The 24,553-nt window shown below is 49.2% G+C and overlaps 1 protein-coding gene across 5 annotated transcripts in view; it reads left to right on the top strand.

Annotated features, from left to right (window-relative positions):
• LOC126867506 (myocardin-related transcription factor B-like) overlaps positions 1–24,553 on the top strand; it is a 247,804-nt gene that overhangs the window by 160,212 nt on the left and 63,039 nt on the right. For all 5 annotated transcript variants that reach the window (XM_050622225.1, XM_050622313.1, XM_050622051.1 and 2 more), the window contains 3 exons: positions 10,434–10,534; positions 10,632–10,849; positions 12,500–12,687. In XM_050622225.1, coding sequence (XP_050478182.1) covers positions 10,434–10,534; positions 10,632–10,849; positions 12,500–12,687 — 507 coding nt within the window. The remainder of the gene's footprint in view (positions 1–10,433; positions 10,535–10,631; positions 10,850–12,499; positions 12,688–24,553) is intronic.

Genomic DNA, 24,553 nt, shown 5'->3' with positions numbered 1-24,553 from the left:
GTGTGTACCCGCGAGGCTCATCAGCCACGTTAACAGTTTCCCTCGATTTCGATCTCTCCGCCTGCTTGCGACCAGGGGATTAGGGTACGATTAACGGTTTGGTCGAACGACGCTCAAGCATGCCGCTACTTTATGATCACGAATTGTAAGATCGACCTAACGCGATTGCTATGAACGAAGAATTCCTGGTTATCGTTGAATCTAGTGTTTGTACGTTAACTACCTTGTTGATACCTTCTGTTCCTCGAACGTTATATTATACGACTATTCCGTTAACAACGTAAATATTACAGTTGCAAAAGTATTATTGGCGTAAATCCGATTCTACGATTAAATATTCCCTATAAATGATATCTCTACGTTCGCTTTTACGAATACACGCTTGCTCGTTCCATCGTAGCTTCTTTGATTTCTTCTGGAAGATGAGCAAGGTATGCGATTCGAACGGAGGTAGCCTGGTTTCCACTGCTCGAACTAATTAAAACGGGCCGCGGAGGGGAGCTAAATAGAAGCGGGCAAAACCTTGGCTCCGCGGACGATATGAAAGCGTCCGGTGGACTGCGAAGAAGTTCGTTAAATAATCGATATCGATGCGAATCCTGGAAGCGCGAGGAATGAAATTGCTAATGTTATATCCCCGAGGATCGGCAACCCTGTAAGAACTGGCTGATTAATAATTCCAGCGTATCCGTCGGTTTCGTCGTTAAAATTGAACGTGACGGTTCTTTCTGCCAGCGCCGTTTCCACGAATCGCTGACCCCGGTTCTAGATCCACCAAAACGTCCATCCGGACACGCTCAAAGAAAGGAAATCGCTCTCTATTCGGACGATCCCTCGAGGATAGAAGAAAGTTAGGAATGCGCAGCGAATGGGCGTTTCAGTTTCGCGGAAACGTGAATTCGTACTCGGTCCTCTGCTCACCGTAGTCCTCCATCGAGATCTTCTCGTGTTTCTGCTCAAAATATACCTAGTTTCATCGCCTTTGCCACCCTTGAACGATTTTAGCCACAGCTGGCGTTTACTTTGAGTCGCAGCTCTTACGACACATACCGATCGAACATTGTTCCATCTCGCAACTATCAGAAGCGAAGAGCAGGATAAATGACCGAATCGTCTTGTAATAAATTCATTTTCAGTTCGGTGAAATACTGGTCGTTAGTAGCCACAGAACAGAGAGAACAGCTTCGCATCGGTTTTCGAAGACCGTCTTAAAAATGCAAGATATCTATTCCGACACGAACGATAGGCGTATCGTTGCAAAGTCCGAAGTTAAAGCAGAGAACGTGCAAGGATACGCGCGCCGGTAGCGAACCATTAGCGAATCGCGGCAAGGTTGTTCGTCATCTCACGCTTGGCTAGCCGTGGCCAGGCATAAGCTTGCTTTGCCGACACGCGACCCACACGCGGCCTGCACTCCCTCTCTCTTTCTCTCTCTCTCTCTCTCTCTCTCTCTCTCTGCCCCTTTCGTTGCCTTTTCTCAGCGATCTAACGCTTACTATCTCGTCGTGTTTTTCTCAAATCGTGTCCGTCCGTCCCGCTACCGAATCGACATAACCGAGAGAGAGAATCATGACACCGAACCAACATGACTGGAAAAGAAAAACGAATTTCATCTCGTGAGATAGTATTGGTGGTTTTTCTCGGTCGTATCGCTTCGGCGAACTGTCCCGCCTGCGCTTCATTTTCTACTACTCTCGGTGCTCGCCACTCTCCAGACCAGGCCAAGACACACAGTGCAGGGGAACAAGACGGAAATAAGATACGACACAGCTGATACGCCTTCGTCCGTCGATTACGCGCTAGGTGTATGCCGGAGATTGCCGGTGATGTCATTTCCAAGTATAAACCGCCGCCAAGTGCAACGCGACTGCCTGCCACTTATGTGTCCGCGACACCATTTTATTGGGGATACCGTAGGATGATAAGGCTCGCCGATAATCGTTTTTCGGCTACTTTTTCGCTGGTCGACACGAACACCGTGGATCGTCAAGCCTGTTTTTTTCTCTCTCAGCTCGTATTTTTCTCCGCGATCTTTATGCACGACCCATGCTCGTCCCGATCTACGTGCCAATTATTTATTTTCACATCCCGATAAGCCTCTATTATGGCTTGAACCACGGGTATTCTTTCATGAACACCTCGGTGAATTCGTGGTTTTAAACCGGTACGTCGATATCACGGAACGTTTCGTGCATAATTGACTTTTATCCCTGCTCACCGAACGCGTCGTGTATCAGGCATTGTAGCGTGTCAAGATGCATTGCCAAGCAGTTTATCGGGCTACTTCGAATGGCGACGAACGCGGATAGTTTCGCTAGCTTGAATTCCGATAACGCGAGCGTTAGAGAAATACCGAGGAACATATGTTCGCGATCGGTGTCGAACGAGCTGCGTATTGTAATCTGCATGTTGTAACGTATCTCGTGTATGAATTAGATTCTGATAGAGAAGGCTTAATTCTGGAGCTTCGATCTTGCAGCAAATATCATGAGCTATTAAATATAAAGGAAAATAGGATAATTTACCAAGAATTTATGTATTTTTTCGTCTTAAGATGTCCAAAATTCGTCGAATATTCATCATTTCTGTCGCATTATTTTCTTTTTCGTAGAAAATTCCTCTCGAAATTTGGATTCCTTTAAAGACTATATTTTATTTAAGCGTCTTTTTGTACCGAAATAATTCACGATGCATTTGAACGGTTTCTCATCCTTGTTTCGGTTATCGTGCAGGTATTCGATCGGTGGTCGCGCGCGGCTGCTCGTCGATTTTTCCGGCAGCCGATTATTAATATCCCGGAGGCGGCCGCGGATCAGCATTCCCAACGACATTTCTCACGAACCGATTCGCGAGTCAAAAATGCCCGCTATCGACCGCTAGAAATTTATACCACGAGGGGCTCTTGCCCGATAAAACAAGGAATTCGAAGTCAGCGATGAAGTGAAGGGAGGTTTGTCCGGCCTGAGCGAGCTGCGCCCGCGACATCAATCATCCTGGCGGGCAAGACTTTCACCGGCTGTTACGACGACGACGTCCACGTAGCTGCACGAAAGACTCCTGGCAGTCCTGGCTCGAGTGCGTTGCGCTGCGTTGCGTCTCGTTGCATATCGGCTCTTGGACTTCCGTGCCAAGCGCGTCTCAAACTATTTTCCACCATCGAAACGAACATTCCCCTTTAGCTCCTCTTACGATCTTAGCATCGTAGGATTTCGCGTATTGGCATTGTTCATCGGCAAACGAAACGACTACGACGAGGGAGAACAATTAGGTGGAATTAGATCTAGATATCGTTTTATTTTTCTCAAACACTTGAGAATATTCTATTTATATCGTAACCACGTTTCACGTTAAACTGTAGCACAGATGACTGCCGCTTGCTCGCTTCATATACCGTTTGAAAGCTCGAAACCGCGAAGAGGAAAGAAAGTCAACGCGAAGGAAGAGTTTTCGAAATCGTCGCCAATATTCCGGTCGTCGAAACGAGAGCAATTGCGTTATGACTTCTCGCCAAAATATCTTGATACGTAGCGATCCGCACGATTTGCAACCCGATTCCTTCTCAATGCCCAGAGTTGCACAGGCACGATTTATGAGCTGGAATCTTTCGACACGGTGAAATCGGTGCTTCGTCTTCCGAAGTTCGACGCTTCCTCTCTGTTTACCAACTTCGTGTGCGAGAAATTGAATCGCGCGCAGGCTAAAGAGAACGAATCGAGTCCGATTTCGACGCATTCAATTACCTTACACTCATAAAATGGCTGTGATTGACCGATAACTCAGCGTCTCCTTGCGAATTCGAAAAGCAGGACCAAGAGGATACGAGTTTCGTTGGAAGGACCGACCGATTCGGGCCAGTAGCTTCGAAGACGGCCGAGGATGATTCAATCGAGGCGATTCGCGTTCTTTCGGCAACGTCCCGCCCACGGATGATCGTGATCCACCTGGAACGAACGAGACGAACAAAACGAGAGGCAAAGATCCAAGCGCGCTGGTAGGATCGACTGTTCGACGATGATTCAGGCAAATCGATCTGCCGTGCGGTCTCTCTTTCGTCAGCTACATAATGTTCCGCCCACAGAGCATCGTGCTGTAGACCGGAAAAAAATAGAAGTCGTACGATGAAGGGACGCGCCCTGACATCGCATCGGTAGCATCGATCGTCGGTACATGATTTTGTTTCATAACGATGCCCCCACGAACCGACTTTCCCTGGAGCTTCTTCGAGGAACGTTGATCGCACTCGGCGATTCTTCGCCGAAACGAGTATCGATTTGAATTCATCGTCTTATTCCGTTCGAACTGTCCACCGTAATCCAGGCTGCTTTATTATATGCTCGAGAAATTAGCATTCATTGCGGCCTCTGTGCCTCGAGATTAATGCACGCAAGCATCTTTATACGAGAAATATCGAATATCTACTCGCCGATCACTGATGAAATGAACATCGTAAAGTCTAAGTGAAAACGTCATAGATTTAACTTTATGATCAAAGCACAAGCCGAGTCGAGTGGAAACTCCTCCGCGATTCGATAAAAATCTAGCTATTGCGACCACCGTTGAACAAACCTAGCCACGTGTCAATTACCACTTGGAGAAATTTCAAGCGACTTTAAGAAAATAGGCCTTCGTGTTAAGACGGAGAAGAGATGGTCGGACACCCAGCGCGTCCCACCCACGAGAGACGCGAAGGATGATCCACGAAGAGAGTCAGAACTGTGCGCGGTAAGGAACTAGAGAGACCCGGTGAAAAGTACCATTGATCCAGCGCCATATTTCTCCGGTCGGAGTTTATTGAGGAAGCTCGGTGATGGGGGAGGGTATGGGGTGGAAGTATTGAATTCATCGGTGTACGCATTGTCGACAAGATATACGAAGCTGGAGGTTACGGGTTAAGTGGAGCCTGTACCTCCGGTAAATAAGTCTCCCCGCTCGCTCGGGCTGTTACCCGTGTACGTGTGCGTTGTCTTGGCGGGCGTTACGCGTGTGGAAAGTGCACGCTGCCGGCCGCACATAGGCCAGGCCACGCTTTCACGGGGCAATTTATAATCGTACCGGGTTCAATGGAACCCGGCCGTGTGGGACGGCCGAGAACAAAGGAACACCCCGTGGAAGCTAGGTGGTTGCGCTCCGCGACGACCACCACCTTCGTGTCCGACGCTCGCTTAATCGATGATTAGTTGCTTGGGAGCCCTTTTGATTCCCGAAGCTGATGTATCTTCGCGTTGGCCCAACGTTTCTTTGAATCGTGGATGGATAACGTAGCCAAGCGAATCTGAAACGAAAAGTATCTGCGAGTAGGCGGCGTCGACAGGTGGAGGTAAACTCTTCTTTGCCGGAGTTCTTTTTTTTTTTTTCTTTTTATCGAGTTTGACCGGTCGAACTGTACACGCTAGATACCGATTGAAAGAAGTATGAAAATTTTAATCAATTTTTTCCTCCTATAATGAACACAGTTTTCGTTCGTTGCACATTGAAAAGATATCTGGCGGAGAATGCGAGAATCGAGAGCCGTAGGAAGATGGAAATACGCCGAATCACTGTAAATTACGCGCAGCTGAGATCCCGGAAACGAATACATATATCGTGGTGCGTCGATCCTCTTGGATACTTTGCTCTCGATTTGGCCACTCGACTACGCCCACAGCGGGGTCAGCCGCTCGACAAAAAAAGCTCCTTCATTAACGCCGCTGACTTTTGGACAAAGGATCGAACACGGTCGGGCTACGTTGGCTCTCGCGTACAGGCAGAAAAGGGGATCCTCCGTGCGTGGACATTGTTTGTACGTGAGTTACAGGAACGAGGGGCACAAAGCGCCGGTTCCAGCCGACCTATGACCCCGTCTCTAATGAGCGGCAAAGCACGGCTATTGTGAGCGAGCCTCCTCCTCCGCGCCTACTGCCTCATTCGTTCTTCTCTTCCTCGCTCGGCAGCCTAACCCTCCGCACTCCACTCCATCCACCAGCACGATTATTTCGAAAGAACACGCCACTCGCGCATCGTATTTTGAATCGCAATAGCGATTAAAAGTTATTGCTGCTGGAAATCTCCTTTGAATCCAGCTGATTTATGCTTATTGAGATTTGGAGGCGATCGTTGTGCATTTCGGCAGATAAAATAAAACAACCAAATAAAAGCGGCGGCTACCGTGTTGCCAGGTAGAACTACGACTACTGCACTGGGAAATTCGTACATAGAACAGGAGGTGCTGTTGCACAGATTTATTCAGCGAAAAGGCAGTCGTTATAATTAGCCGGGCTGTGCGTCGAACCAATCGAAACAATCGGCAGCGTTTCGACGCGAAACATTGTTTCAACCGAGGGAATAGGCGTGAAAATAACAACACGTATGATCGATGCTCGGTGCAGGCGTAATATGCGCATGCATCGTGGATGCAAGAGCAAGTAGGACGGAGCGAGGTAAGAGGAGAGAGCGGGAAAGAGACGAGGAACGCTGGTCGTTCTCAACTGGGTCGATCTCGATGCTCTATAATCCAGCAATGCCGCCGACAAATGGAGTGCTAAATAATCTCTCGACGAGAGTGGAAAAACGAGCAATAGGCCGCACGAGTCCCGAAGCAGACCGTCGCTCGGGTAATAAGTCATCGAAGAGTATCGAAGAGGATCCTCGGGACACGTATCTCCGGCGAGATCCGGTTCGCAGAGGCAATTTTGGAAATTGCCACGATTAATTCCCAAAATTACGAGCATTTTCTCTTCGAATGGTTCGGTGAATGTCGGTGGACAGCATTTTTCAAGGTTTCTGTCGCGTGATCGCACCCATTCGAATCCAATAACCAATCATCCATAATCGATGTAAAAAGGCTGTAGCTCGAGCAGTCGCTTAATAAACGATAAAAAGCAATGGCACGGAAGAAGGATTTTTCCGCGAAGAAGGAAAGTTTCCGTGGTACAACGATCAGCGAACGAGCTCGACGATAGTAGGAAGAGCCCTGGACTCGCGGCGGTTCTTCGAAAGGGCCGCGAGCTGGGGAAAAAAGGATAGAAGAAAGGGGGAAGCGAAATCCCGAGGCAAACCGTCGCCGTTCTTGTCGGCCAGGCAGACGGCAGCAAAGGGGAACACCCTGTACATGCCAACGACATTCCCGAAGTGCAGCGTGCAGTTTTTCGCGGCTACCAGCGCAGGCCCTGACGAGAGAGTGACTCACGGGCTCTGCAGTCGAATGCAAGGGCGAACACGCACGTGCTCTCTCTTCTACACGCACGTCAGTGAGCACGCACACGTGGCCTGCGGCCTACCTGTGCACGTGTACAATCCGTCTGTACAGGGTGTTTATCGCGAATCGGTTTTGCTTGCAGCGTAGCTTCGATAATCGTCCCCGCGTCACCGAATTTAAAGGCCAAGGGATGATTCAAGGAAAGTTTTAAACGTCCGTCAGGAACAGAAAATTTGAGTATTTGTAAGGAACTAAATTTGAAAGTTTCGAACAAAGATAACGGCACTTGTATCGAAGTATCAGGTTTGCAAGCTGCAAATCCCCGCCAGAGTTAACGTACTACTCCACTTGTGAATATCGAAGTACTGTACCTGATTCGATCGACCTGTAAAATGTACCACGTCTGTGTATAAAAAATCTTACGTTAAACGTCAAGTAAATACCTTTACAGGGCCGAGGTTGTTAGAAACGCTCAAAAACCTAATGTACAAAGAATCGATCGAGGTTCGTCCGGTTACACCGTGATAGTTCCACGATCGAAAGCACGTCACCCAGTATAAAACGCGCTAGAATTCGTGTGGACGCGTACACGTGTACGTATACTTGCGAGCATGTTCCGCTGGACGGGTTCGTCAGTGTGCAAGTGGATCAAAGATCGAAGGATCACGAGCGAGAAGGAGGAGAAGAAGAAGACAACGACGACGACTAAGACGACTACGAGGACGGGTGGAACGACGCGAACCAGAGAAGTCCTCTGTAGAAGAGAGGGAGGAACAAAGAAGAGGAGAGAAGCGCGAGATTTATTTGCCCGAATTTCGACTGGCGGCCGATGCCGTAGCCGCTTCCAAGGAATGCATTTCGCATTCGGGGTCTTCCACGGAATATGTTCTGCGACGGGGTTGAGGTTTCTGCTTCGATCGGCTAAACCAGTCACCGAGGTTTGTTATTGTTTTCGGGGGCCACGGACCGTTCTTGCGATACGCTGTCTCTGCCTGCTCTCGTACCTTCTGCGGCCGACTAGTGGATCGTGTCGGCCATGGGTCCAAAGACCGAGCTTCCAGGATCCCGCGGTTCTCCATTTTTTTCTTCTGTCACGAGGAACTAGTCGATCGTTCTTCTTACGGTCTGCGTGAAACCAGTAGTGACAGCTTATTCGGATGATGTATGGGCAACGATGCGCGACGTAATTAGTATTCTATCTGGAAGAGGATCCTGGTAGAGTATCTCCATATTATCGTAATTATGTTGGAAGAGGAGTTGGAAGTATTCTCAGCAGGAACCAGTTGGTTATAAGTAGCTAGAACGGCGTTACATAGTAGCTGGCGCTAACTCAAGCGCCTTTTGCTTTCGTGTCGACCGTCATTTTGCGTCTCCGTATTAATCGAATCGATAAAATCCAGCAGTTCGTGTATATACGTCGATCAGACACGAAACGAGAAATTCTAAAGGCTCGATCGACACCGTGTACACCGTGGAAAGGTAAGAATCGGTTTCGTTGGATCGCGTGGTGTGCACGATCGAACGTCGAACGAGAGACGATCGGTAGGCTCGCGGATGCAGCATAGCCGTGAAAGGTGTCGTTAACCGAAAGGAACAGTCGAACCGACGAGGCTATTGCGGTGTTATCCGATCGAGGGATCGGCGATCGAGGGATCGGCGATCGAACGGTGATGTATCGTTTCCGATGGGGCTCCCCTCGAATCGGCGCTATTAGGCCGTTGGCATCGGTTTTTACGCTCGAACCGAGAGATTCCGAGGCACGGGCGGGCCTCGCGATGCGTGTCCCGTAAACGACGGCATGCACAGCGTTTAACTAATGTGTCCGGGACCGGTCGGGATCGCATTGATCACCGTTCCGAGACTAGATTTATGTCGACGAATGATTCACGGCGTGATTTACAGCGGATTGTCCGGTACGCGCATACTGATTGACCATTTATTCCGCTCTCCCGGCGTACCGGCCCACTAATCACTTATTGGGTTAAGGTGAAATCTTCTCGACGTCTGATCGTCGAAACTGACCTGTTTCGATCCTCACAGACAGCTCGATTCGAGATACCGTGTCGGAGAACTTCCTGGTTCGGTCGAGACGCGAAACGAATCTTTTCGTTGCAGCAAGACGAAAGTATAGGATCCATCTGACCGAAGTCATCTTCCTAGCGACCTCACGTTTATTCGCTTCAAAGAAACGAAACGATCATCTCTACGAGCTATCAGCTTGAAATAGACCTATGTTCCAGATTCTAGACCCATCTTACACCAATCGAGGATCTCTTCGTTTAACGAAGGTCGGTGCAGAAAACCGGGTTTTTCCCGTAGGTTACTTACGAGTCGGGAACATGGACTGTCTCGAATCCGTGTTTTCTGTCGGCGAGCAGTCCGAAAGTCCCGCAGGACCACTCTTCCTCCTTTTTCCGATCTCTGTCTGCCCGATTCGTGGCTCGATCACGAAGGCAGGGCACGCGTCTCGCCCGTAGAATGTCGTCGTAACGAGGTGTTCCACCCCCCTGTCCCCTCGAGCGTCTCCCCACCTCGTCGGCCAACGAAACCCGGTGCACAGCGACAGATTTCTCGTCCTTCGTCTGGTTCGTGTCCAGAGGTGATCCCTTCCAGCGGCAACCGGCAGGGACGAACGTTTAAATTAGGCAGGGAATCCCGTGGAATCCACGAAAGAAACGGAGCGGCCGGCATTCCGTGAGGTTTTGATACGCCTTCGGGCTATTGGTCGTCGGGGTACCATTAGCCCTTATGCGGTGGGAATGACTCCTTAGAGCCCAACCGGTCAACCTTCGCGCGGTGGGTCGTAACCGCTTGCACGCTCTAAATCCTACATTTAATCGGTCGCGAATTCGATCGGTGATCGATGAGGTCGCCGATTCGCGACGAACCGCGTCCGATAGAATTGCCAGAAAAAGTCGGCTTCGAACGTTCTCGTTGCCCCACGGTGTTTTATCGCTGCGGCCACGATAGCGAAGGATGCGTCGATCGACGTCGTATCGGCGCCGATCGGATTTATATCGTCCACTTTACTCGGAATTGATGTTCTCTCGGATGATTTAATGCCACGAAGTTACAAGAAGTATTTTCTCGGAACGCGTCTCATCGTTCTATTTTACCGGATCATTTTGAAAACTTCGAACTGTTCACCTGTTTTTATAAAATCGATATCTTTCTAGATATATTCTTTTTTCTCGTAATCAATAGGAATTATTCTCACGCGAAGAAGGTTTGTAACAGCGTTCGCGTTTATTCGTTGCAGAGTCTGGCCACAGGTTGGACAGCGGCTCCCCATTCTGGAGGATTCAGCTCGATCAGGATCTTCTAGACACCATCAGCGCTATATACCCGGAGTGGTTTAAGGTAAGCTGCTTGTCCTTTCCTGTCCCCCCTGTCGCCATCGGTGGCCCTCGAGCGTCCTTGAACGAATCCCGGATAACGAGGTGCGCTCCTCGTGCAGGACTATACTAACACCCGAGCCTCGACTTCCTCTTCGTCGAGTACTTCCGGTGGTCAGTTGAACACCGAGGGCATCGTGGCCGCCGACACCAGTGCCGTCCTTGATCACAAGGTCGCCAAAGGTGATTCCAAGTCGAAGTCTAAGGCGAAGAAGGTGGACAGTCTGAAGGACAAGGAAAGAGACAGGAAGGAAGCCAGACGCGAATCCAAAGACGAAAGGTGATTACCCTGCAAATGAATTCACTCGGCAATAACCGTCTTTCCAGACTACGATTCCTCGAGTGACTGACCCCGCTATTTTTATATCTTTCGCGATACGAATACTTTTCGTACAACACGTCACACGTTTGTTATACCTAAGACTATGGTTACGATCTGCCTATCTTTTTCGCGCTAGCAGCAGAACGCAATCCCAGTGCGCTCTCTTTTCGACAGTTTATTATTTCTACCAAGTACTTACTCGCGGCCGCGGGAAGTTGGTCGCGATAATCGTGTAACTGTTGCGAAGACGGAGTTCCTTTCGACGATTCACGACCGATCTAACTTGTACGATTTAACGTTGCCACGTAATCGTTACGCGAGAACATAAACGTTCTAACCACCTTGCTATCGAGCAGGCTGACGAGCGATCTTCGATCCCGAGGACTTTCTCTTTCGAGTACCTTAAAATATTCCATCGGGCAGCCGCAATTTTAACCCATGTTTTTTTTATCCGCGGTTCGGTCCGCTCTTATCTCTTCGCCGGCGTTTTATTCGCGTTCTCGCCTCGAATGACCCGGTTTTATGGGCTCGAACTCTTCGAGATACCGTCCGCGAACGAGCGCGCGTATATCGCGGATCGAGCTGCGTTCCACGCTTTTCCTGGCGCTGAAACGCCGCAAGATAAAGCGTATCGATGTTATATCGCGGTTTATCACGCGCTCTAAATCATCTTGCGGAACACGAGGATACGGCATCCGAGATTCGCGAGGCTGTACCGCGCGGAGGCAGTAACGTAAATAACGCTTAATAAAGCGGAAGATAACGCGGTGCCGCGGAGATCGTAACAAAGTTGCTCAGACTGTTGAAACTGCCTCCGCGTACGTGCTTTCGGATAAAGTTTAATTGGCTACTTTTGTTACATCGTGTTTCGTGGAAAAATCGATGTTGCAATAGCAAAATTAGATACAGAGTCGATGGTTGTTCGCGGATTGTTTCGTGGTGTTTCGAGGTGCCTTACGGATAAGCGAAGAACAACGTGCTAATAAGTGAAATAAATACGAAGCGATCCGAGTGATTTAAATAACCGAAGTAAAGTACCGACAGCTTCGAGTCAAAGTGTTGTTAACGCGGTAAACTCTTATTCTCGACTGAAATAGAACGAGCGTTATTCCGGCAAAATACAAAAACGTCCATATTCAAGCTTTTGCGCAAAAACGAGCAGAATCTATTAGAAACTCGAAGAGAACGGAACCGCTCGATACAATAATATCCTGAAAGGGTTTCTTGCTCGGAGCCAAGGGGTCAGTCACTCGCGGTGGATGCGGTGGAAGAGGAGAGGAGAGAGAGAGAGAGAGAGAGCGGTTTTCGTCGCTTTCTGATGAAAACGTTCCATTCGGTTGAACCGAGTGTCGATTGATCCGTCATTCCTTCATCATCGGCAAAAACACGACCAAAGGATGGACTCGGAGCCGATTGACACTCGTTTTGCCGGCGAGTTCTCCTCTTCGATCGTTCGTCTCCTCCTTCCCCTCCTGTTCCTGGACACGAAGCGACGGCAACCACGAATCGATGGGTCGATCCGTTGGTCGGTTCGACGTATCGACGTATGAAAGATTAATTCACAAAACGGCACGTTTTGCTCGTTTCGGTCCGCGCTCGGACCCGCAGGGACGCTGGAAACGGTAAGAAAGGCACGAAGCCCTCGCCGCAGCAGGATAAAGCGGCGGACGTGGCAGGAAGGAAGACCGCGGGTGTTCCAGGATCGGGCGCAGAGATGGCCGAGGGTAATCAGTCGCCGCCGAAGGCGGAGGTCGACGACTCGTCGCTTCAACACGCCATGGATCGCAACAAGGAATGTGAGTACATTTACATTTTATTGCTACCTTTTTGTACGACTGCCCCTGTCGTCGCGCTTTATGACCCTTAAACGAGAACGCCGTGCCGGCGTAACCTCCAGTTCTTGTTCAGCAACCGATTCGTGTTTCGTCAACGATCCTTCTCGTCGCGAGTCTCTCGCGATTTTCTGGGCGATCCACCGCCGCCGACCCGATCCGATTCGTCGCCTCTGCAATCGTCTCGGGCACACCGCTATTCACCGGATGTTTTTATCGGGTCGTACGGCCACCGATCTCGGCCTCGTAACCGTGAAAAGGATACATCGTCACCGTATACCGTCGATCGCCACGACGTTGCTCCCCGTTCAGAACGGAGCTACCGATCGTAACGGAAGATCGACGCTCGCGTACCACGAATTTTATCGATCGCGGAATGCCGGTTTATATCCTTTCTGCGAATTAAACTTTTTCTCCAGCCACCGTAACGAGAGGAATCAGGTATCGTTCTTCCTTTCTATTTTAATGAAACGACGATTTTAAACGATACTCTTTCTTCATTTTTTTGCAGCGTGTACTGTTGCTTTACTGTAATTGCGATTTTGTAAGATAAATAGTAGTACTATGTAAAGTATTGAAAAAAGATATTCCGCCATTTAAGAAACTTTTATTTCGATCGGTTTATTTATATCTGGAGAACGAATCTCGTTGACAACCGGTAACAATAGAACAACCGGACAAAGCTTCCCGTTGCATCAAGGCACGTCCACGCCCTCGATAACCGTCGATCGATCTTGGCTTCCAGCGCGCGCGGAGGAGGAAGTGTCGTTCTTGACGTCCGGAATAATCGATGAAAACGACTAACGGTTCGCCGTGCGGCGACGTTCGCTTCCGATCGGTTGCCGGTCGCATTGGTCTCGGTTATTATGCGAGACGGCCTGTAATCGCGCAACTGTGTTCCGTGCAACTCCACGTTGCAGTTATCCTGGCTGTTAGCATCCGCGAGCCATGAACGCCTGTAATCCGCGGCCGAAGCTCACCCTCTTTAACGAGGCCCCCGCTATTATGCTCCTGGTGGTAGTGTAATCAGTCGCTCGTTATAACCGACCGATCACCGACTTGGAATCCATAGATATTTCTACGAGTCGCTCTCCTTAGCACTGTGCAACCCATACACCTCTGATCCTACTCGTAGCATTTCCGTTGCCGATTGCACGATTCGCGATAACAACATTTCTACCGGGAGCCACTGAATCTGATAATTTTTACTTTTTACGTTATAAAACTTTAATAGGTCACTACGAAAAGTATCAACGCGCTACTGTGGCTGTTATAATATTTACAGGCGGATTAATGAGATGCGAGTATGTACATTAAACTTCGTAGCGTTTAGTGGTACTTTCATACGTCGACAAAGATTTAACGCTATGGAAATACAACGTAGATTTACGTACACTCCGTCAACTCAACAAATTCGCTCTCGTCGTAAGTTCCGTCGGAAGAAAGAGGTTAATATCGAACGACCGGTCGTGGTCGCAAGAAAGTTATACCGACCACCGGCGCGAGTTGGACGTAACATCGTCCCGACATCGGTTCGAGCAACACCGTCGAACAACAATACAGCGAGTGGCCAACGATAACTCATCGCGGCCGGGTTTGCGGCGCTGGACGCCGAGCCACGACGCACGCAACGATCCTGCGGACTGCCGTCATGGCGGCGGAGGCTACGAGACGAACAGAAGACGCGGCAAAATGTTGCCGGCCGAAAATTGATTTCACCTTCGGCAAACGAGCCGCGGTTGCTTTTTGCCGCGTTCGCATACGTTATCCCCCGCAGCACGTGAGCGAGGCGAGTAGGATCGATCGACGTATAAATACGTCGAGGCGGAGACGCACGGACGACCCCCGCGGTGCGTTTGTTCCGCGTCGGATCCACGTCCTCTCTCTGCCTTGTCTTTCGATCGCTGAACGAATCGTAGCGCGTATGCTCAGGTAGGTCGAGCAGAGAGCCTCATTAAAGCCGCGGACCACCGGCTGCAGTCTTTAGAACGTCATTTTGTCGCGTTTATCGGCCGCCTTTTTCTGCAATTACTTTTTGCCAGTGGACGAACCGAGCCGCGTTCTCCTCACGCACACGCCGAGCTCCGAAACGCGTACGCGCCGCTTGTGAACCGCGTACCTGTCGACAGTGGCGTCGACCTTATTTTTTTCAAGGTATATCGAAATACGGTAGGCTAAGTTTAACTGACCTGTATTAAGAGAAGGACGAAACGGAACCAAGTATTTAACTGACAGCGTTGGGAACTTTCCGATCGCAGCGTTGCTTTACTTCGTTCGCACGTAGCTACCGGTTTCGTCGTTTCAGCGAGCAATCGTTTGCATCACGGCGAAGTATTTGGTAAGACGTTCGTTTCCTCGTCCTTCCATTGTCCTCGTATCTCGTCCACGAGAAAGCAACCGGAGTCTCGCCTCCTCAATCTAGAATCGGAGTCGCTATGTGGAATATCCAGAACGCGACGTTCCCGCGAGAAGGTTTTCCCGCGTGAAAATGCCGGTGGGCCGCTGCCCCCGTAATTCCGACGTCACTGTTCGGAGACAAGTTGCGCGCACCTCGACGAGAACGCACCTGTGTACGTGTGCTATGCACGCGCGCGGCATTGCGCTGTCCAGAGAGTAATACCCATGAAAGAAAAAGGAGGGGAAAGAGAAAGAAAGATCGTGCGCGCGAATATTCGTGCGGACAGGTAGGTGTACAGCGTCGCGCGACTGTGTGCAAGTATAAATATACAGGAGACAGGAGGCGTGCCTATTTATAACGGTGATATCATCGACGATTACCTACGCTTTCGCGTGGACAATCGTAAATTCTGCTGGCAGAAGGGTGCGGGCCGATTTGAGACTTTACCGAGTATCCCTCGATCTCTTTCTCGCTCCTGTATCCGTAGAATCGTCGCGTTTCGCTTTGGTCAACCGTTCCAACCGTCTTTCTTCGTGTCTCTAAGTTATCTCTCTTTCTTCGCGCGGCGACGCCATTATCCGTGCGCCTGGACGGCAGGCCGGGTGTGACTCAAAAGTTCGAGACGACTTCGGCTCGGGAATCGCGAGTAATTTAAGGTCGATTCGAACCTCGATACGCCTCGTGTGGGCACGGAATCCTTCGATAAAATTTACTCGGGCATTCTCCGTGTCGGATCTCCTCGGCGAACCTTCTACCATTCGCCGGGGTGTCTCCGTCTTCGTGAATTCGTCGAACGTTGCACGACTACGAGGAGGATGCGATAATATCACGAAGCGTTTTGACTCTAACAAATCAGGTCTCCATAGTAACGTTTTACGTTATTCCGTAGATTGATTTTAATTCGTGTTTAATGCTGTAGTTGGGGTTAGGTTGATGGGGGATGTGTTTAATGTTATACGTCGTTACGAAATATTTGTCTTCTGCCCTCTCGTAATTACGATAAACGTATAAATACCTACGCGGTACTGTACAGTCTCTTGACAGAAGTACGCGGATCGTTTGCCACGTTTGCCAGACATTGTGTCCATGCGGTGCAATAATTTCGGCATTCCTCGCAGTGGAAAACACGTTCCAGCGGCTGGTCGATTAATAAAAAAAAAACAGGATTTCATCGAGTTCTGCAGGCCGCGGCTGGCGCGACGCTTGGATTCCACAATGCGTCTTGCACACGGAATCGGGCGAGCGTTAGCAGCTATCCGACTATTTTAAAATTCCCTTAAATAGGTTGACCAGCTGAAATCCAGACGTATCGGCCATGGCACCGCACGATTCTTGTGACGCGAATACTGAAATCTTTGTTAATTAATCGATGAACACGATCGCGAGGGTAATCGTACGACACGGATACAAACAGGTCAACGACACCCTAAAAGTACTTTAATGTCACGTAGTGTGCCGCTGGCCGATGCACGATCGTTTCGTAACGAAAAATTATGTCAGAATTATGCTCGGTATGGCTGAGTAGAGGCCTCGTTTCCAGCCAGCAGTTCAAGCCGATAACCTCGGTTTGCCGCGGTCGAACGCTTAATGAGACATCTTCATTAATGAAACGTCCCACGCGACGGGCTGGTTTTCCATTATAACAGCGACGGTGCCGGCGGTGTGCTTGTTTTTGTCTCCGGTCTGTTGCAGCTGGCAGGGGAAACTCGACGAGCAAAGCGGACACATTTTCACCATCTCGCTCCTCTCCTTGACCAAACGAATTTCGTAATGGCCGGCTAATTGGCCGGGCCGTCGATTAAAGCGATACCTTCTGGTTTCCTAACGAAAGACGGTCCACCTTCCACGAACCTCTTTCTCGAAAGTTTCATTCCTTTTAGTCTGTGTAAACAGCAACTGGTTGAAGAATCGATTTGTTGTTTCGAGAAATTGTTTCCTGGCTGTAGCGACGATTTGATGAAAATTTGCCAAAGGGAATTTTACCGACGAAATACTTTTCGAAATATCTTCCGTACACATTCAGTTTGCAAACGAGGTTAACGACAAGTCAACCACCTGTTTGCGGCTCACGTGGACACGTTAAACGATCCGAGCCTCTAGTATGCAAATCAGCGAACTGTCGCAATCGCGCGTGCAGTCGAGTTGGCTCCAATAACAAAAAGTCAGCGAAGATCGTGCGCAGCGCGTCGAGGCGGTTCTGCGTCGATCGCTTGTTCCATCCTCGGTCGGTTTTGTCGGATTCACGGGCCTTTAGACGCGGGCGGCTCCGATTCCAGAGGAATCGACGCGTTCCGTGCATTCGCGCTTTTTCCTCTAAGCGCTAAAAGTCGCCCGGTATACCTTTACCGGACTTAATTATACGGCCGAGTTTGTATACGCTTTGAAAAATCCATTCGACGTCCAATTACCGGGGCGGCGACACGAAAAACACAGTTTTTCTATGCGAGACCGCGGTTGCGTTACACGTACGCCCGACCTTTCGAGGGCGCTTACGGTGAAATTAATTAAATGAAAAGCAGGATCGTAACTTTCGGTTCTACTGGCCGTAAAAGCCGACGTTGGACGCTTTTACGGCCTGGGGCTCGCGCCATCGTCGTACCGTACGAACGCTCGTCTTCTGTCGGAGGACGTCCGCAAGACGGCCATGAGTAGAACACGGCTCCTTCCACCGAGGTTAACCCACTTCGTTCGCCCGAGCTAGCCCTTCGCGCGAATCATTTTGCGAATCATCGGCAGAACACGTGAAAAACTACGTAGGACGTGGTCGAGCGCGCCAATCGTTTCTTTCCACGCGTCGAAGTCTCCGGACTGCGATAGGCGACAGGCTCTTCGACCATTTCACTCGAACCTTTCTTCGCGAAAGACGTCTCGAAATCTCCGCGTTAGTTTCAATGATTTATAGTACCTATCGCGAGACTTCAAGTACGCTGTTTTCGATCGAATACGGAGTATGATGGATTTTAATGAATCTCTTAACTTATCGCCTTCCATTTCGAGAACGGTCGATACACCACGGCCAGCACCGTAGCGACTCGTGTAAAAATCAATTTTTCCACGACACGAATTCAATCGTACGAACGGAAAGACGATGTCTGCTCGAAAAATCAACGGCACGGCCCGCGGAGATAAGCTTACCAGCGCGAGATAGACGGAGACGAGAGACACCGCTCATAATCCCACACGTGTCGAGCATAAATTACGCGGCGATCGATTTCGCGGATCGAGAATAGTTCCGACAATCTCGTTTACGTTCTATCTAATTTATCGCGTGTCGCGCGCGTGTACTCTCGAATTAACTCGGAACGCAGCGCGGCGCGGACAGAACGTAACGGCGCGCGCTCGCTCGCTTACTCGCCGAGTCGGCCGCTCGCGAGATAACCAATCGCCGAGACTGGTCCACAATTCATACGATAGTGTGTAACCGTGACAAAAATGCGGCGCGAAGGAAAAATCGAAGGCGGACACACGACGCCAGCGTTCCCCGCGCTGTACAGGGTGAACCACTTCGAAGAACTCTTTTATTATTCGTTGCGTTCAAGAGTGATCCAGTTATGTGGAAAAGTTCGAGCGCTCGATGCGGGAACTTGTCGCGCGAGATAGATTTTATTCCAACGATCGGTACCGACTTTTTCTCATTTATAAATAGCTTCCTTGTATTATTTACATAAAGTATCGTGCTTCAGAAATGCGAAAAATGGTCGAATGTTTAATTGCCTCTGTCGTGTAACATTACTGTTCGTATGTTTCTTAAATTTTTTCCCTTCGTGATTCATACGGATTAATGTTAGAGATATATTCTTGATGCAGTGAGATATTAAATCTATATATCATTTCATTATACCATATTAATTCAGAAAGGGTAAAAGCATATCTTTATCTCGATGTTCCAAAGAATCGCTCTCTCGGTACCCTCGTTTTTACGATATTCGTGTAACTCGATTTTCCTGCCTTACAGACCACGCGATAGAACAATGCCCGCCACGGATGATAAGGTTAATCGGATCACCGTATATATTTGCGTTTACGGCGCGTGCTACGGCGCGTTCTCGCGTCAAGCCTGGACGCGCGCAATTTCGAGATAGCGAGGCGCTTTCCATCGGGCGTTTCGTAACATCGCGTTTTGATAATATTATGTCGATTTTTCACGCCTGCCTCCTCGAGGGATCGATCTCCGCGTCATACTTATAAATAAATCGCGCGCGTTATCATTGCATATTCATACACATCGACATGCTCCGGGTTTCCGTGGGCGAACCGGATCGAGATATGTCGAATCGGAGCCGCGGCTGAAAGTATCGCATTGAAATCGCCGCGTATATACACAGGCTGCCGCGTCGTCACCGTAAAAATCCTTGCGCCGCCGTGGCTGTGCGTGCATTCGTGGCGTGCTCGCGCGAAAAAAGGGACGCGCACACCTAGCGATGCTTACATGCCCGGCCCACGCACGTAACACGGTGTTTTATAATGGCCCGGCGACGAGCCACGTGCCAATCCACCGACAATCGCGCCGACTATTTTCTCTTGCAAGTCACCGGCTCCGAGCCCCGTCCCTAGCTCGTTTTCGAACGAACGGCGACGCTTCTGTCGTGGACACGAACGATTTCCTTTGATTTACGACTCGAGGCATCTTCTTTCGCTCCGAGCTGCTCCGAACCTTCGATCGTAATTGATAGTATTTCAAAGTACTTTATGCGTGTACGATGCACGGATCTCTGGTTTGCTGGATTATGCGGGTAGTTGAACGTTTCGAAAAACTTTATCGGTGAACGATATTGACTGGATTCTCGATTTTCTGAAACTTCGATGTTGTCGCGAGTATTTGGTTTACGTATCTACTTTACTGCTCGTTGGTACCCAGATTTGTAATAACAGTATATTTTGTAAATAACGATCGATTTTAGGAACAGCCTCTATTCGAATTGGTCATCTTGGATGTATCCTTTTTCATTGAATACTATATAGAAATAAAAATGACTACTTTCATGTCGCGGTAGGCCGAAGTAGATTAGAATCTGACAAGCGGCAGGAATTCGTACATCGAAACGAGGCGTTGAATTGAAATTCAGTAGCCGGTGCGACGGAAAACATTGACGGGAGGAAGGAAGTGACGATCGTTGGTATTCAAGGCTGTTCGATCGGTCGGCGTATCGCGCGAGGCGGGAAAGGGGCGTCGGAGAGGGATCTCTGAGCCAAAGAACTCCGGTGACCGAGTGCTCACGCCGGCCGACGCTTAGAGTCGTTTCTTAGCCAACACCCACGCGCGACGAATTAAACGGGACATCGTTTCTTCCTTCCGCGAGTGTTCGTGCCCGGAGACGCCTAATTCGAAGCGAAGCCGAGACGGCACTTTTACCTTCGCCTGTCCTATGTTGTTTCCTTTCGTTCCATTCCACACCCTCTCGTTTGTCTCGTATCTAGGTTAATTGGATTTTGTCCTAGAAGACAATATCTCGAACACGTTTCAAACGTAAATTTACAGCACCTATTATCATTTTTATATGCCTGGACCGCGCGATATTTCAATTTCCAGACTCTATGTTAAATCACATCGTAAGAAACAATTGCCACGGACATTTATCCACGAATACGCTTCTTCTAGGAGATTTTCTGAGAAACTTTTTCTCGGAATTTTAAATCTCCGCTACTCGTCGTAAGAGTAAGAACCAGTAACGCTTTCTTTACTTCGATCCACCTTCCAACGCAACACCTGGTCAACGAAAATAATCATAAATCACTAAGTACTCCCGCGCAGGATGTTAGAAACAGAGAGATAGGGTCGGGATTGGTTCGATGCGATGCAATTTCTCGCAGAAGTCTCTCACGGGTCGTTTCGCCATCGCGACGATAGACGAGAAGGCAAAAAGGCCGGACGCAGGACAATTCCACGGCCCACGCGTCATTGTGGTCGCGGCAAATCGGTCGGCCACCTGGTCCGATACAACGTGTCACGCCGCGAGCCGCACGCTGGCCTTCTCCTTCCTCCTTTTCCTCTGGTTATCTCTGTCCCGCCGGTCCGTCGCCTTCCATCGTCGCTGTTATTAGACATTATCGTAACTCCGAACACCTGACGAGCTGGCCGCACGGCTACCTGGAAATATTGTCATTCCCAACGCGCGCCCGTAACGAGCCGCCTATCCTTCTAACCAGCGCGGATTCATCTCTCGCAAGGATCTCTTTTATTCGATTTTATCGTGATTTAGTGACTTGGAATGCTGCTTCGTGAGTTTCCCTCGATACCGATACGATTTTGATGCTGGGAGGTCTGTATCGATTAGAATCTCGCGTCGTACCACGCGATTACTATTAATTCGTAATTGTGTCTTTTCCGATCGTCCTTATCCTACTGCTCCTCAAATAGGTATACTTCCTCGACAGAGTTTCAAGAGCAAGCTATACGAAGCTCAACGTTCAAGGCCACCGACAACCAACAAGCATCGGAACGTCATCGAATCGTGGAACTTTGTAATTGGCCGTTTATACTCGACTTCCCTTAGTGGGCCAGCTAGTCCAAGGACATAATCCTTCGAACGTATCGTCGCGTTGATCTATAATCGTGGATTCGCTGTTTCCGGACGATAAACACGCGGAAGTGCGCCGGACCACGATTATGGTCACTGAACAGAGGGAAACAAAAGCCATTGATCCTGCGTACTCCGCTTTAATTCTTCGAAGTCGTTCCGCTCGTCGAGCCTCGCGTTAAACCGTCCATTGTAGATCTTCCAGATAAAATCGGCGTAATGGCTTCGACGTAGAAATTGACTGGTTCGCGGTTCTACGAGCAACCGAGCCGCATGCCGTCGAAGGCTTTCACTGGCTCGCAGCGAAGATCGAAATTTCGCCAGATCGATCCTGACTGGTCGTTCCACGCGTTCAGGTTACCGCGCCGGGGAGACAGTCGCCGATGGATCCCTGTCGTTTTGTCGTTCGTGTTCCACGAGAATACCGAGTTCTTCAAGTTCGATCGGTAATTCCTCGCGACGCCTTCTCGCGTCACCTTTTCGCATCCTCGCGCGTTTCTCTCGAGCCGCCGCGCCGTCCGTTTCAACAAAGGTCGCCGGTTGACAAGCCTTCGATGGATTCCTGTTGCGAAAGGACGAATGCTCGCATCCCCGAGCCGAGTAGACCGTCGAAGATGATCGAGTATATTCGTTTTCCTCCGTGATTCTGTTTCTTGTGTAGATAGCGTGGAACAAGCTGCTGCGTGGTATGCGGTAAATTGAGATTGCGACAATTGCTACAGCTGCTGTGGGTGATTCCAACGTTATTACGCGCTGGCTAAGCGTTAAAACGAGAATTGCTATTCGAGCTTCTGTTCCTTCGTTTGCGAAGAAGAAGGAACAGAGATGAGAGAAGGAAAAATTTCGTATCGCTTGATGTTAAATTCTAAAATTAAAATGAACGATGATCGATGATCTGTGGAAATGAAGTACAAAATTGATGAGATGTTCCCTATCGGTGCAACGATGTTTACTGACGTATTTGATTATGTAGATACAATATTTTTGTTGGCATGCGAGAATACCACGGCATTCTTGGCAGAGAACAGCGCTAGCAAACAGTACTCGCAGTGATTCAATTCCGCGTGACATTATTGACGGTAAACAAATCGAAGGACACAATTGGCTATGTCACGATAATGAACAAGCTGAGTAACGTCTGTTTACCGTGAAATTTAGCGTGTATATTAACAAACGCGAATCGAAACGTTCGTATTATTCGTAGTAACGGCATTGGCGAACATTGTTGAGATTGGCCCCTTATCAACCGCATATACACACAGGTCCTTTTGATATTCGAGTAACTTTATTTCATATTATTATCAAAGATAATCTTATCTCGCTCTGTTTCTCTTCCACGATATAAAAAAATGTGACCTCGAAAGAATCTCATACGGCACATATGTATAAATGTAAAAGAGAAATGTTCGTCAAACGTGAAACAAACGTAATCTACCAGTGTTGCCAATGATGCGAATAAGGCATGGCAAGGTAGTGCAAAGGCATCGTCTCGCATTCCTTTCGCCAGAAATCGTGGCGAAGATTTAGCGGCGAGACCAGGGCCCGCCTTGCGTGTCCCTTCCCCGTTCGAGCACAATTTCCCACATTAGCGGCGTAATGATGGCCGCCCGAGGCTCGTCCCCGAATCGCAACGTTGTTATTACCATTTCATTACCTCGCGGCGAAAAGGCGGCGAACGACGCGTAAATTACGCCGCGTGACATAAAGTATAGCCAATTTGGCCGGGATGTCGCTGCGGAACGTACACGGCCAGCTGAACGAGTGCGCGTGCGATTTTTCTCGATGGTCGCGCGATTAAACTGGAAAGCGTATATTCGACAGGGCCTCGTCGAACGACGAACTACGTCTCGTCGACGCCAGCGGCTGTTCCATCGCGAGAACAGGCACCGAAAGTAATTACCGTCCTTCCCTCTTGCCTGGCTGTCGTAATTGCTCCGAAAGGATCCGGGTGTTCGTTGCTTTTAACCTAACTCTCTGCCATTTTCTTCCTCTTCCTCTGCTCCTCTCGCCTTTTCCTCTTCGTTCCTCTCTCGCGTTTCGTTCGCCATCTCGAGTTCCGCGCTTGGTTTCAGGAAAGCGAACGAAGGCGAGAAAGGCAAGCTTTTCTCGCGCGGTCTCGCGAATGGGTTCGTGGGTCATTGCGCAACGAAGGGGAAGGGCTTTGATCGAGTCGAGATACAAATTGCTAATTACCTAATTAGACCCAGTGACCCAGTATGCCGACCACCCAGCACGTGGTTGCCTGCTCCGAGCGCAATCCGCCTCTTTCACCTTCCTACTCGGTAAACATCGTGTAATTTTCGTCAGCTAATATTCTCATTTGGCACAGACCAACGGGATGAAAGAGACTTTATCGCGCTCCATTTCTTTCGACTGAATCAAAAGCAAACGTGTTCCGTTCTCATTCGATTCACAGTTTGAAATTGGTCAGGAAACAAGTTTCCCAACGTGAAACGCGCGATACATTGCACCTGCGTCCGCGTTGCATCGAAGATCGCGTAAACATCTTCCCAATATTGAATCGCATTCGTTAAGGTCGATTTACCCGTAATATCGGCCTTTAATCTCAGCCTTAACCCGATCGTGAATTACCATTAATCGCGGTCGTTTAATTTCACGGTATGGAGGTTGCACAAGCGGTACCTGGTCTGTCGAGCATCTTCCTTTACACGGCCACGGCTTGAAAGTCGCGTTAATTATACCAACGATTATAATCGTGCTCGCGCGCGACTTTGCGCACCTACGTACCCGAAACATCACCGTGGAATTATCGTTTTGCGCCCATTTCCGGTTTATTAAAATCACTCGCAAGCGTGATTTTTACCAAGAAAACCGGAGGAATGGTCTCTTCGGACGTTGCTCGGTCGAGTTGCTGTTATAGTTTATGGGTAATTGCTTGATCGCGTGTCCCAAC

This window comes from Bombus huntii, chromosome 1 (assembly GCF_024542735.1).
Source record: "Bombus huntii isolate Logan2020A chromosome 1, iyBomHunt1.1, whole genome shotgun sequence".
Classification (NCBI taxonomy): domain Eukaryota; kingdom Metazoa; phylum Arthropoda; class Insecta; order Hymenoptera; family Apidae; genus Bombus; species Bombus huntii.
The sequence above is the reverse complement of the archived record's forward strand: the minus strand, read 5'-3'. Positions and strand labels throughout refer to the sequence as shown.